Raw genomic sequence first — 15,510 nt, 5'->3', positions numbered from 1 at the left:
GTAGTAAAATTACAAGGGTTTCACTCTTATAAATAAGATGTTTTAGTTTTATTTGGATTATTCTAAATAGTTAGACATCAAAAGAATAATTAAGTAAATGAGCTATTAAAATAATGTAATTAGACTTGGGATTAACTTTTGAGTAAATAATTTTTTGTGATTTTTCTCATTCCAAAAATTTCACAATTATAAAGATTAATTTATTAGTGGATTGAATTTAGAGTAGGTCAATTTGGGTTAGGTCAAACCAAGTATATTTGTGTAATCTTATTTTTATTTTAGGCTTATTCTATTATTTGTGTATGAGTGCTAGGCATGTTTTGTTTTCTAACAATTGATATCAAAGTTTGAAAAGTTAAGGAGTTCGAGTTAGTGTTTTAAGAGATAGGTTCGATAAAATGTGAAGACACCAAGAGAAAATTGTTACAAAGACTTCTATTATATGTGGAGTGAAACATATATAGCATAAAAATTGATGATTTGATAGAATTTAAGTTAAGGTAAAGATTGTTAAGAATAGTGACTCAAATAGCATAAAAGATTTGTTTAAAATTGATTATGTTAGTGCAACACTGAAAATCTAGAATAACTACTTCTGATAAATCTAAAATTTTAAAGAAAGATTTCAATGCGTGTAACAGTACCATTTTTCTTAAGGTTTTATTTGCCCTTCACCATATAATTTACTTAGTAGGTGTACAAAAAGGTTGCAAGCAATAAACCTTAAGAATACTATGAAGCCCAATGATTGATTGTGTTTTGCACTGATGAAATCAATTCACTGAGCAATCATCGACGTATCACAAGATCACTAAACTTCTATAAAGATTTTTTACAGTAAAACTTTTATAAAAAAAATCTAGAGTTTGAAGAAAAAATAAAAGTTTCAAGAATTATTTATGTGTGTTTTTAAAAAATCATAGAAGTCTTTTATAAACAGATAAGTCTTCTTTTCTATAGACATGACTGTTTATTTTGAATAGACAAAAATCATCTATTTTTAGATAGTTAAAACTATTTATTTTGAACAGATTTATCTCTCTGTTTTGAATAGACTTAATAACTGTCTTTATTTTTTCTTTTTTCAATATGAGATTATTTCTCATATTTTATTTTAAAAATCTCTAACAATCCCCCACCATTTTCAAAATAATCCAGATTTATGATGACCTTGAAAATCAATTGCATAAATGAAGGTATCTTTCGATTTAAACCTTCACTTAGTGAAAACAAGTTAAAGTTAACTAAAATCGCGTGGTTAACTATGCTTTGAATCAGTTATTCCATTTAGTTAACCAAACTATCTCACACAATTATTTCAACACCCAATGAATACTTGGTATCCGATGACACAGTTATGGCAATGTGTCTGTATCTTCTTTTTATAAGTGTTGTTAAAGCCAAGCTCTTAAGATCTTAAAAGCAGTCACATTTCACACTCATATAGGTAGCTCTTATCAAGAGTATTCTGGTAACTATAACACTCTAACATATTTATGTTATGGGTCTATTAAGAGTATATTACTCATTTTTCCTTTACCATTACGGATACCTAGTACTTTATTTGGAATGGCATTAAACATTATTATAGTGCTAGCAGTCACATATAGATGATACACTTTGTCTTATTAAACTCAAGACTTGATGTTATACTAAGCATTGAATCGAGTTTCTATCATGGGTGACTTTACTTAATAAGCTTAAGCTTTATCCCTATTAAGGTTTTTTTTACCAACTCTCTAGCAAGACTTTGGTTAAAGGATCCGTCAAGTTTTCACTTAACCCACATAATTTATAGTGATCACTCCATCTGAAATTAATTATCGAATATAGCTTTGTCTTAATCCAATATATCTAGACTTTTTATTATATACTTGACTATATACTCTTGCTAAAGTTGCTTCACTATCACATTAGATAGAAATTGAGAAAATTGGTTTAGGCCATAAAAGTACTTCATATAATAATTTCTTAGCTATTCAGTTTCTTTAGCTATTGCGACTAATGCAATAAACTCGACTACCATGATGAAATCCATTATGCATGTTTGTTTCTTGGAACCCCAAGAAATGACACCGTCACCAAGTATAAAAATCCACCTGCTTGTAGAAACATAATATTCCATAGTAATAATCCAACTAGTATCATAATATCCTTTTATAACTTAAAGATATCCATTATAACACAATCCATAATTGATTGGTTTCTTTAAATATCGAAGTACTCTTTTAATTGTTTTCCAATGCAAGTTACTTAGATTACTTGTGTACTTGCTCAATTTTTCAATAACAAATGCTATGTTTGGCCTTGTACAAGTCATTGCATATATCATACAACCAATTGCTCTTGTATATTGTAATTGATCGATTATTCTACCAGTATTAGATACTAATTTTAGTTGAGAATCCATGGGTATAGATACTAGAATTCAATTTAAAAAATCAAAATTTTTAAATACTTTTTTAATATAATGTGATTGTGACAAGATTATGCCACTATTATTTCGAATTATTCTAATTCCAAGAATAACATTCACTACAGTCATATCTTTCATTGAAAAGTTATTTGATAAAATTTTGTTTATTTTCTTAACTTGTTTTGAATCAGTACCAAATATTAACATATCATCCACATATAAGCAAATTATGACTCCTTTGTCATTTTTAAATTTACTATATATGTACTTATCTGATTCATTAATTCTAAAACCATTAGCAAGAATAATTTCATCAAACTTTTAGTGTCATTGTTTTGGTGCTTACTTAAGTCCATACAAGGATTTTGCAAGCTTACAAACTTTATGCTGTTGACCTGGAATGATAAATCTTTTTAGTTGTTCCATATATACTTCATCTTTTAATTCACCATTTTAAAATGCTATCTTTACATCCATTTGATGTATAATCAAATTATAAATTGAGACAAGTGAAATTAGAAGCCTAATTGTGGCAATTCTAGAAACTAGAGCATAAGTATCAAAGCAGTCTATCCCTTGCTTTTGTGTAAAGCCCTTGGCTACCAACTTTACTTTAAATGTATCTATGGTCTCATCCACCTTCATTTTTTTTTTTTGAAAATCCATTTATAGCCTATTGGATTGGAACCTGGTGAAAGGTCAACCAAAATCAAAGTGTTATTTCCTATTATTAAGGTCATTTCATCTTTTATTACTTTTTTTCAAAAAGCAAAATCTTGAGACTTCATTACCTCTTCATATGTAATAAGATTAAACTCCGCATTAAAACAATAAAATTCTTTATTGTTTATACTTTCACCAATCATTTCCACAAGGAACATAAAAAAATTTGATCCAAAGTCTTTTCCCTTTCTAACTCTTTTGCTTGTCCTTATTTCTTGACAAGATTCATAACTAATTTTAGTTTGTTTCAATGGATTTGAAATTTTTTTTTCACTTGTAAGATGAATTACTTGTAGTTATTTCGAAATAGATTTAAATTTATTTTCATCAAAAATTACATCTTTTGATTCAATAACAGTGTTAACTAAAATTAATAATTTGGTTCAATAACCGTGAACCTATGTACTTTACTATTTTGTGCTTATCCTATAAATATGCATTCTATTCCTCTTTCACCTAACTTTTTCCTTTTGGGTTCTAAAATTTTAACTACAGCTCTACATCCTTAAACTTTTAAATAATTAAGATTTGGTTTTCTTTTCTTCGATTGCTTATACAAGGTTATTTTTGCTTCTTTGTTAGAAATTCTATTTAGTATATGACAAGCTGTTAATAAAACTTCACCATAAAATCTTTGTCCAAGACCAAAATATGATAACATTGCATTTATCAATTTTGTTAAGACCTTGTTATTCATTTCAGCTACACCATTATGTTATAACATATAAGAAGCAATAACTTGGCAGATTATTTTGGTGGATTCAAAGTTACTTTGACTAAAATATTTTCTACCCATATCCGACCTCAAGCACTTGATAAAATATTCACACTGAAGTTGAACTTCATATTTATATATTTTAAACTTATCAAGTAATTCATTTTTAGAATATAATAGATAAATATAATAATACCTAGTACAATCTTCTATAAATGTGACAAAATATTTCTTTCCAAATAATATAGGAGTGCTATGCATATCACAAACATCATTGTGAATTAACTCAAGTAACTTTGTATTTCTTTTAACCTTAGGAAAAGAATTTCTAGTAATCTTAGTCAACATGCATGATTACATTTATTAATGTCTTGACTAAATTTATGAATTACCAGAAGCTTACTCATTCATGTAATTTTTTATAATTTAAATGACCTAATCTATAAAGCCATAAATATGAATTTTCAACCAAGTAAGCAAAAGTATCATTCTTATATTTATTAATAATATTGAATTTGAACATTCCCTCATACATTTACCCTTTCCCAACAAAATTTTTTCCTTAGATAAAATAAATTTATCTGCCTTAAATATAAGTTTAAAACCAAACTTGTTTAACTGACTTTCAGACACTAAGTTCTTACTAACTTCTAGTATGTAATAAACATCATTCAAAGTTAGAGTTTTTTCAGAAATGAATTCAAGGTCAATAGTCCCTTTACTTTTAATTATTGCTATAAAAGAATTTTCCATGTAAAGGACAATGCCATATTCATTTGGTCTGAATGTTGTGAACATACATTTATCCTTGCACACGTGTTTTGTTGCCCCATAATTAACCCACCAAGATCATCATTTTCAAGCATATTGATCTCAAAAATCATGGTAATAAATTTTTCAGAAATATCCCTTTTTGAGGAATCATTTTTCTTCTGTAGCAACTGATATTCTTTCTTGAAATGTCTTGACTTACCACAATGGTAATATGAGCCTTTTTTATTTTTCTTGAATTTAGGCCCATTAGCAATCTGCTTGAACTTAAACTTCTTTTTATCAGGCTTATAGTCTGTCTTTCCTCTAAGATATAAACTTTGGCATCACCAAAATCAAAATTTTATTTTTGCTTTCTGTATTCCTCTTCAATTCGAAGATAATTAGCCAAAACCTTAAAAGTGATTTTCTTTTTTTTATGTTTTAGACTTCTTTTAAAGTTCTTTCATGACAAAAAAAAATTTATCTATTATAGAAGACACAATAATTGTTTTATCCATACTCATATTATATTGTTTAAACTGATTAAATATTCTTTCAATTTCACATAGTTGTTTAATCACAGAATGTTCATAAATCGTATGATAATTATTAAAATGATTAATGAGGAATTTTTTACCTATTGCATCCTCAATCATATACGTAGTCTCTAATTTGTCCCATAACTCTTTTGCAGTAACCTCATTTTGGTATGTATCAAACAGGCTATCAAATAGGTCATTTAGAATATGACATTTACACATGTAGTTTGCATTATCCTATTTCTGCCTCTCGTTTGTTCAACAACAAATTCTTCAATTTTATTTTCTTCTGGCTTAGGACTAGTCAGAACATATACAACCTTCAAGGTTGAAAGAAGGAAATGCATATTCTTCTGTCATATTCAAAAATTGCCACCATCAAAACGATCTAATTTGACATAACTAGAAGCAAATTCCATGAGCCTTGTTTCAATTGCCATCGTTGAACCGAATAAAACCTTAAATTTGTTAGTGCAAATATTGAAAATTTAGAATAATTGCTTTTAAAAAATCTGAAATTTAAAAAAAAGCTCCAAGGCTTGTAATAGTGCCATTTTCCTTAAGGTTTTATTTGCTCCCACTGTATTATTTACTTAGTAGGTGTGCAAAAAGGTTACAAGCAACAAATCTTGAGGACACAATGAAGTCCAGTGACTAATTGCATTTTGCACTGATGAAATTAGTCCACCGAGCAATCACCGATGTATCATAAGATCACTGAACTTTTATAAAAGTTTTTGTTACAAAACTTTTATAAAAGAAATTTAGAGTTTGAAGAAAAAGGGAGAGTTCTAAGAATTGTTTGTATGTTTTCAGAAAACTAGAAAAGTCTTTTATAAACAGGTAAGTGTCTTTTCCTACAGACATAATTGTTTATTTTGAATAGACAAAAACTATCTATTTTTTAACAGTTGAAACTGTTCATTTTAAACAAACTTATTTCTCTATTTTAAATAAACTTAACTATCTATTTTTATTTTTTCTTTTCCAATGTGAGATTATTTCCTATATTTTTTTTAAAAATCTCTAACAGATTATGTATTACTTGGTGACAAGAAAATTTGTAAGAGAAGAATTTTAAGAGGAAAAAGATTATTGATAGGCAAGTTAGTATACTTATAAATAGTAAAAGTCCTTTTAAGGTTATGTATGAAAGAAATATATAAAAGAATTATAGTGTTTTATAAAATAGACACCCTATAGGACTAAAGTAGAATAAGAGGAGAATAAGAAGGTTTTTATAGGTGTATATGTTTAAATGTTTGTAGTTGACTTAAGGAGAATAAGATTATACATATAAGTATGATGATTATTATATTTGTTTAGATGGACTAGAAGAGATAGAAATTATCCACTTAGGTATAATGTTTTCTTATATTAAAAATATTTCATATGATTATAGGAGAATACCCATAAGTTAGGTTTTGAGTGATGATGATTTGTTGATTATTGATATATTTATAATTTTTTATAATTAGTGAATTTTTTTATTTTATCGATATATACAAAGCATTTTAAATTAGATCGAATTATGTTAAATTATTATTTTTTATGTGAATAATTTATGATTTGATTATTCTTCTTGCAAAATATGGATTGGGCAATGAATTCAACTTGTTTTTCTTGGATAGCAAGCACATCCAAGGCATCTTGCTGCTCACATTTAAAATTTGTTAGTCTCCCTTCTGTACCAGAGTAGAAGGAAATCTGTAAAGATAGACCACTCATTTGCAATAATGATAAGAAAACATAGAGCAATAAAGTTAATCAACTGCTGAGTTCCCATAATTTAGATCAATTTTCGGGATCCAATCTATTGTTGCTTGTTGGAATAATACAATATTCTGCAGACGGACAGAATAGAAGTACCAGCATGTCTCCAACATTATAATTAGCATGCTTTGATTGAATCACCTCACCTGCCTCGAATGTAGGTACAGGCCTGCTCTCTATTTCTCTCTCCCTCCTTGTGTAAATGAGAAACGTTCAAAAAAAGAGCAGACATAAGAATGATAAGAAGATATTACTAGCTAAGAAGCCCAGCTTTAAAATAAAGCTGAAACTTTGATAAAGAATATCATTTTGAACCTGGGATTTTAAAATTGTTCTCTTTCATTGACTCATCCTTTTGAACATTATACTTAATCAGTGCTTATGTAAGCAGAGTCGTGTTGGCAGAATTATGGGGGAGAATTGTTTGACCCCAATCAGGTTCATTTTGAGCTGGCATAACAATGATATCATCAAAGAAAAATAATTCATTGGCAATAAGTCTCTCTTCAGGTGCCATACCTAGGCACAAAATGAACATATGATGGCTGACTAGAGATTGCAGAAGATGGCAAATGAAATTGCTTGCTTTAGGTAATGGGAATTGGAAACAAGTGGTTGTCAGGTCCTTCTAAAAGAGGGTAAAATGGGATTAAAGACAACCCATGGACGTGTGATCCTCTCTTTATTGCGTTTAATTCTATTTATTCTACTCTTTATATCTTTTTTCTTAACATTCATTGTGGGACTGAGTTGTGCTACTCGTTTTAGAGGGCTTACCTTACGGTCCTTACCTCAGTTTCTTGTCTATTTACAGTTTTAAGCTCTTACATTTTTACATATAGGAATTGACTTCTTACCCGAATTATATGTAGCAAGCCATGTCTTGCTTTTGTATGATTGTGGCATCGACAAGAAAACCAATGGAAAAACAGGATTGAATAAAGCCAAAGCACCTACTTTGATGGAAGCGAAGAAATTCAAGTTTGGGGTATCCAAGGGATGAATAAAGCCAATGAAAAAGCTTGGTTTAGTAAAGCCAAAGCAGCTGCTTGGATGGAAGCCAAGAGATGGCAAATGGCATAAAATTGGGTCCATGCTGGTGCAGATCCGTGGAGCTAGCTGCCTAACCAGCTGGATATTTTATTTACATCATTTCAACTCTTGAAAATGGCTGAATACCAATCTTCAATGATAGAAGAGTCAGTGTAAAGCAACTATTAATTTGTGTCCTCAACCTCCCCATGATTTCGAAAGCATTCAAGTTTCAAGATAATGATGCTTCAAGTTTTACTCCAGAATTAAACAGCCGCAAACCATATCCATCAAATTTTGGAGTTTAACTGTTGAAACATTTTGTTGGTCTTTAATTCATGAATGTGCTGCAACAACATTTCAACTCATTCAGATTCCAGTGTGTTGGAGCATTCACTGATAAGCAAACCTTAATCATATACTTTATTTATGGTGTTCAATTGCGGTGTTTGAGGAACATTTTAAAGGGAAAGACCTCATTTAATTTTTTTTTTTTAATTCAACTATAAGAATCTAGCAACTGGCAATCAATCATCAAACCATAATTGATGATTAATATATAAAAGCGAGATCAGAAAGAGCCAACCACACAGCATTCCCAGTTTGGTCAAAATAAAGATGAAATTTCTTTTCTTACTTTACACTTAATGCTGGCATTTACACTTAATCAGGAAAAAAAAAACTGGTTAGCACACGGATTTTATGTTTTTCTTTTTCTTTCTTTTTCTTTCCCCAGGAAAAATAAAATAAAAGCACCGTCCAAATACTTCACTGGCAATGTAAACTCTCTTCAGCTGCCATAACTAGGTAAAAATGCACCTATGATTTATGAAGCCTGTCTAGGAAAAGATGGCATCAAATATTCTTATTATTGTTATTGTCATGATTACTTATCTGTAATAAAGAAAAAAAGAAGATGCCAAAAGGAGTTTGCTTCAGATGATGGGAACATGTGAGTTGGCAAGTCCTTTAAAAAAGAGGCAAATTGTGCTTAGAGACAAGCCATCTACAAGTGGTCCCTTCTTTATTACGTTTTTAAAGGTGCATCGTCAGAGAAAATTCATTATTGTTCATCTTCTGCTTTTATCAAATTTTCTCAAGCATAGCCCATTGTAAATCATCACCAGGTACTCGCTTTTATCAAACCCTTCTGTGTTTCATTTCTGCTATTGATAAAGAGTTACTTAGGTCTTGTTTCTTCTATTCTTTAGATCTTTGTCTTAGCTTAGCTTTCATAGGGAAGACACGTAGTCTAACTGCTTCTGCAAATACTTGTTTTAGTAGGAGGGTTAACTTAAGATCCTGTTTATATCTACTGTTACAAGCTCTTATTTTTTTATATTAAAGTTCGAAAATATATATGATATATGCTAAGCATGTTATACATGAAAAGAAAGAGAAACTTTCGAAATTATGATTTAATGGAACTCTAATAACGGATCTATGAATCTTTCAAGATGGATATATATCCACTAAAAGTTTTGGCCGCAATTGATTCAAATTTTCTTCTTGACAGCATTACTTTTCTGCTTTGTTGCATTCAAAAAATGGTTATGATCATTCGAATTGGTTTCATAAACTTGTTTTTGCTTTGACTTTGTTAAGATACGAAGGTTCAATGGCGAGTGAGGCACCAAGCTGGGCTGATCAATGGGGTGCTGGAGGAATTGGTGCCATGGAAGAAGACGACACTACAGCCAAGAAAGAGAATGGCAACATGAAATCCAAAGGAAAAGGTGGATTTAATAAAGCCAAAACAGCGGCTTTGACAGGAGGGAAGAAATTCATTGTTGGGGTATCCAAGGGCGTAACATGGGCCAAGAATAAATGCCAGAAAAAAGGCTCCCCCAAATGATTATAAAACTATTTACTATAAACAGAATTTTGTTAGAAATTATTTGATTGTTTAGTCTACGATTTCGAGCAGTTTTAAGGGAACTACATTCACCAATTTATGGAACTTCAAACATTACAAAGTTTCTTGAGCACCCTGCAGGATAGATCCAGTGAGCCATCCAACCAGTATGTACTCCTGAAAATGGCTGCATACTCGCGTGATAGAAGAGTCATATCAAACAACTACTGGTTTGTTTCCTCTCCTCACGACCTTTTGCAAACATTCAAGAATCTATTTTACACCCTAAATAGCTGCAAACCATCCACTCAATCGGAGTATTTGATACTTTTTAAGAAACCTTTTTAGCCTTAATGCACCAAGCAACACTATCTACATTTACAAACCAAAGCAATTCACTATTTAGAATAGAGAGTAATTCCAGAAGGTCAAGCCTTTAAGACCGAGTGAAGCTATAATCTTAAACTTGAGCTGTTATGCTCCTATAAAGAATTACTCCAAAACATATATAGTTTTATAGGCTACAATATTGCATCTTGATTCAACATTTTTCACTAATCAGAATACCATAAATAAAACCATAAAAATACAATTGAAAATCACTGATTTAGTCAGTTTCAGCCATTCAATTTATAGAAAATAAAATTCCAAGTTCAGACGGTTAAAAATTGTCATTGTGGAGAACAGAGCATTGACTTAAGTGGCACCACTGAGAATTTACACCTTCTTTTAGCTATTTACATAGAATGATAGCATTATGCTAAAAATTAAAGGGAACCAAATGTGTTCTCTCCACTGTAAGTCATATAAAGAAAACTATCTTCATCCTTGTTTTCCTCGTAAATTGCAGACATCAATGCAGCTGCAACCAAATAAAAAGAAATAAGCCTCACCAATAGAACAACAAATTGTGATAGGCCATAACACTTGAAGCTAACATATTATCACTCACCGGTAGGAGGGAGAGTGTTCTTCACAAAGACAAATATAGCTTTCTCAGCACTAAGCTTAATCCTTTTGCGGACAACATAAACAAATTGCCCCACAGTCAAATCAGCAGGAACAAGATACCTGACGCCATAATAAAAAAAAAATTAAGAAAAACAGTGACCAGTCTAATTGTAGGATATCTTGTTAGATTCTTAAAAATCCATTAAGATTGACAACCCAAGCAAACAAATGACATAAGACATCATATTAGAAAGCAAGTTTAGCAAATAATAAATTAAATAACAAGAATAGTGAAGCATAGCAGTTTCCATGTTCATTACAAGCAATCTTCTTTCCACACATCTTAGCTGGAGACTTTAAAAACATACCAGAGATAAGACTAATAGCTTGGAAAACACGAACTTAAAAAAAGTGTGAGTGCAGTTATACTACTACAAAAGAAAATTTAACTTGAATTAAGGGCAAATGCTACTAACTTCTTTTTATCAATATCAGGCATGTCACTCCTTTCAGCCTTCTCCACAATGACCTTCATGGTTGTCCAATAGCATAGAAGAATATTAAAATTTAAAAGACTAATACAGGGTAAAAATGTTTAGCAGAACGGGAAGATATTAACTTAAATTTTCTTACAGGAATTCTGTCTGGATACTTCTCCCTAATGCGTGCAGCTTCAGCCTGCCTCCTTTCTGAGAATTAGACATTATAAAAAAGGCATATAGAAAATTTTATTAGCTTAAATCAGATCAGAGAACAAGAGCAGCAGGGACAACAGCAAAGATAATGAGAATGTTGCAACTATATTGAAATAAATTACATCCATTGCAATAGATCACGAAAACATAGAGGAGAATCAAGAATTATTACTTCAAAAGCGTGCAAGCAAAGAAAAAAAGAAAAAGAAAACCAAGAGTTTAATAAAAATAAGAAATACATACGAATGTATCCTATCAAATTTTACTTGCAATGACAGAAATAACCTAGAAAAGCGAAACAAAGAAGATGCAGCAGAACATGGAATAAAAAAAAAACATAGGCAACCGTCTAGTTAACAGACAACTTTCATGTTTCATGCTTCATGTTTTGCTCTTTTCAAAAATTGCAACTGCTTTAACCAAGAACATATTATTTTCTCCAAGCTAAAAGACCACCTAAACAAGCCAATTTATAGGAATATGAACATATAGAAACGATGGAACATCACATGAAATCAAAAATAACTTCCCCGATTGATCCAAAGTTTTATAAACAATACCAAATTTCTAATATTTCAATACAATATTCCACATCAAGATAGCAGATTCTGAATAAGCCTCAATAATATGAGAAAAAGACCATGTATTCAAACAAAAAATAAATAAATAAAACAAAGAATACCCAAATTAAATTTTACTGCAACAATAATTCAATCAAGCATATTAAAATTCTTAATGGCAAAAAAGAGACAAAAGAACAGAAAAAAAAAAAAAAGGTCAACCGAACTAACCCAAGGGATGTTCAAGCTTGAAGGAACTTTTGGCCATTGCAAGATTCGACACCTGATTATCCACTGCGAATTTCAAACATCGAAACATCACAAAAAATCCAATCTTTTTCTAAATAAGAGAAAAAGAAAAGGCGAAAACATATATAAAAGCAAAAAACTTAGTCGAAAATAACATAAAAAAGAACATACCCAACACGAAACAACAAGTGGGGGACTTTATGAAATTAGGGTTTCAACTTAAAATCAACCCAAATGATTGATTGATTGATCCATGGAAAGAAAAAGGTTCGGTTTCAAGCAAGGAAATTTATAAGAAGATTTAGAATTTATATAAAAAAAGGGGAGACTTTTGAGGCAACAAGGATACCTTTGAAGGGCTTACTTGAATTCGAGGCCAACACGAAACGAAAGCTTGGGGGAATTTCCAAATGAATTTTATTTTATGATTTTTTTTGGCCAATGTTTTATTTTATGATTGCATTGCCCCGGTTGCAAGGTAAGCTTATAAAACGAAGTCGTTTTAGGAGTTTTGGTTGAAGTGAGGGCTCGATTGCGTTAACAAGATTTAACTAAGAATTTTCTATGCATTTTTTTTATTTTGCTTGAGGGTGCTTCTATTTATAAAAAGTGAATAATCAGTCTATTCGATTTGAAAATAATAATAATCGAATTAATTGATTCATTTTTAAAAATAATCAAATCCACGAAAAATAATTTCAATAATCGATCCTAATTAAACTAACAAATGTCAGTTTGATTAAATAATCATGTTTTTCACATTTGCACTTCCTTAAACATATCAAGGTTTTGAGATCAAAGATTTTAATTTTTATCAATTGCTGGTGTGGTTGATGATGCAATAAAGTGTTGTCGATTTCGTTCTCGTTAAAAGAAAATTTGCGACTTTCGTTGATCTTTTCGATCCCATGAAAAAGAAAAAAAAAGCAGAACACAATATGATGAGTTGAGAAATTGAGAGTAGGATGAGAAGACGAGAATAAACTGAACTGCAAATTGAGGATTTCAAATTTGGGGTGAGATGGGAATTGGCGATGGATCTAGGAGTTTGGGTTTAGGTTAGGATGAAATAATATATTTGTTATTGGATAAAACTTATTTAAAGAATCAATTTAATCGGTAGATTCAATTACTAATTTTAAACATTGAAAATCAATCGATTTAATTAATTTATTTGATTTTATTAATCAAATCAAGTCAATTGAATTCATTTAGTATCTATTAGTTTGTTGGTTTAAATTAACTTTTGTTCGTCCTTATATATTTACAAATTTTTTTTCTTTCTACATTCATTTTTAAAATTATTTTTTAATAAAATTATTTATTTTTTTTTTAATTTTAATATTAAAGTTTACGGATATGCATGTTTGATAAATTTATTTTACCAAATATGCATATATGATAAAGTATATAACTTATTAGATTTTCATATCCAATAAATTACATTTTTAAATTTAAAAAAAAAATAAATTAAGAAAAAAAATCTCATATCTTGAAAATTGTCAACAACATTACAAGAAAAAAAAAACACAATTTGCTTTAAATAATTATAAGCTAATTTACAAATTGAAAGAAAAAAATTATTCATGTGAATCTTTAATTTTTTTTATTTAAATAATAAGAGACAAAAATTTTATTTAAGAATGATTTTGAAAAAAAAAAAAGACATTAAGTAAAAAAATAAGTGCAAATATAATCTCCATTTACAAAAATGAAGCTAAAAGTAAATTATGAAAATAAGTTTTAAGATTTTTTTGTTAGATTTGGATATTTAAATATTCGTGTAATAAAAAATATTATAATTTATATATTTATATTAAAATTTATATAAAAATTATGTATCATTAATATTAAAATATAAAATATATATTTTTATTAAACTTATATTACTAAATTTTAATTTATATGATTTTTTATTTTATTTTTATGTCATATTTATATTATATTATAATATGATGTTTTAAATTATTAAAATTATTTTTTCATTTATGTAAAAAAAAAAAAAACACATAAAATTCTTCAACTTCTTAACTAGTGCCTAACTCTTAAAAAAAAAAATACAAGGTCTCACCAATCCCATCCTCTATATCGGGAAAAACAAAACATAAAGCAACTGATTGGGGTTTTGGTTGGAAACATCATAGCTAGGACCAATGAGAATTAATTGGCTGAGAAAAGCTGGCCCGTCGTGCATACATAGGTGGGAAAAGTTCTTCTGTTGAAATGATGATATATCAAAATGAATGTGATAATTGAACTATCAACTTTACTTTTTGCTGGTCTTTTTTTAATTTCAAAAAATTATTCATTTCCATTCGTATTGCTTCAAAATTTTTTATTATAGAAAGAAAGTTAAACTTTAAAGAGAAAATAAGTGATGATTGGGGTTAAGATTAGAACTTGAAAATTTTTAAATATTATTTTTAAAAAATAATGTTATAAATTAATTGATTTAAAATTTTATTAATATTACTTCAACTTGTGATTAAAGTAGGTGAAATGTCTTCGCTACTATTAGTAAAATCTTTAGTTTATCATTTTTAAAAAAAAAAAATTCGTGTGAGACCCATTTGATAAAATAAGATATCAATTGAGGTATTAACTTGGCATAAATTTGTTTTTTATTTTTTTTTCTTGGCTTTTTTAATTCTTTTTAATTTATATAATAAATTTTGTAAAGAAAAGAGGCCAATGATACGTCAACGTGCTACTCCCATTTGGCTTTAAATTTTTTTATTATTATTTTTCTTTGTTTTGTTTAATTTTTTTAATTAGATAAATTTTGTAAAAAAAAAAAAGTAAAAGTAAGAATACAATTATAATCTTCCTTTTTAAAATTTTTTTTTTCTTTAATCCATGTAATAAATTTTGCAAGATTTCTTACATAAAAAGAGTGTACATATGGCACCTCTTTCTTTTTTATATATTTTTTAAGTTTTTTTAAATTATTTTTTATTTATTAAATTTTTTTTGTTAAAAAAAAATCAACGAGAAAACAACTAGCATATAATGAGTTTCAATTCGTTTGAATCTAATATATGTGTTTCTTTTATAATTTTATTGGATCAATTTTTTTTTTAAATTATAATTGAATTAGAGTCAAATTTTAGGTGTTCTACTACACTTTGTGTATTTAGATGAAAACATATATTTTATTTTTATTTTAAAACTTTTGGATTATTTATTGAATAATGTTTGTTAGATAATTATTGGATATATATTTTATTTTTTTGTGTATTTTTAATTAGA

At 28.7% G+C, this 15,510-nt stretch overlaps 1 protein-coding gene and 1 long non-coding RNA gene across 3 annotated transcripts; one reads left to right on the top strand and one right to left on the bottom strand.

The window, feature by feature from the left end:
• The first annotated feature begins 6,691 nt into the window (after positions 1 to 6,691).
• LOC149511349 (uncharacterized) lies at positions 6,692 to 9,902 on the top strand. Its single transcript, XR_016333960.1, has 2 exons — positions 6,692 to 9,078; positions 9,557 to 9,902. It is a non-coding gene; the product is annotated as an uncharacterized LOC149511349 (long non-coding RNA).
• Positions 9,903 to 10,393: 491 nt separating this feature from the next.
• LOC111275202 (autophagy-related protein 8C-like) lies at positions 10,394 to 12,699 on the bottom strand. 2 transcript variants are annotated; one of them, XM_022860382.2, is made up of 6 exons: positions 12,611 to 12,699; positions 12,244 to 12,306; positions 11,391 to 11,446; positions 11,234 to 11,286; positions 10,759 to 10,877; positions 10,394 to 10,668 (listed from the first exon to the last, which is right to left on the bottom strand). In XM_022860382.2, the coding sequence occupies exons 2-6, from the start codon at positions 12,278 to 12,280 to the stop codon at positions 10,574 to 10,576; spliced, it is 360 nt and encodes a 119-aa protein (XP_022716117.1). In that variant the 5' UTR covers positions 12,281 to 12,306; positions 12,611 to 12,699; the 3' UTR covers positions 10,394 to 10,573. The 2 variants fall into 2 exon arrangements, with proteins under 2 accessions (XP_022716117.1, XP_022716116.1); XM_022860381.2 differs by having other exon boundaries at positions 12,433 to 12,636.
• Between the last annotated feature and the right edge of the window lie 2,811 nt (positions 12,700 to 15,510).

The sequence above is a fragment of the Durio zibethinus genome, chromosome 26, assembly GCF_047325235.1.
Source record: "Durio zibethinus cultivar Kanyao isolate XHJ-2024 chromosome 26, ASM4732523v1, whole genome shotgun sequence".
Lineage (NCBI taxonomy): Eukaryota > Viridiplantae > Streptophyta > Magnoliopsida > Malvales > Malvaceae > Durio > Durio zibethinus.
The sequence above is the reverse complement of the archived record's forward strand: the minus strand, read 5'-3'. Positions and strand labels throughout refer to the sequence as shown.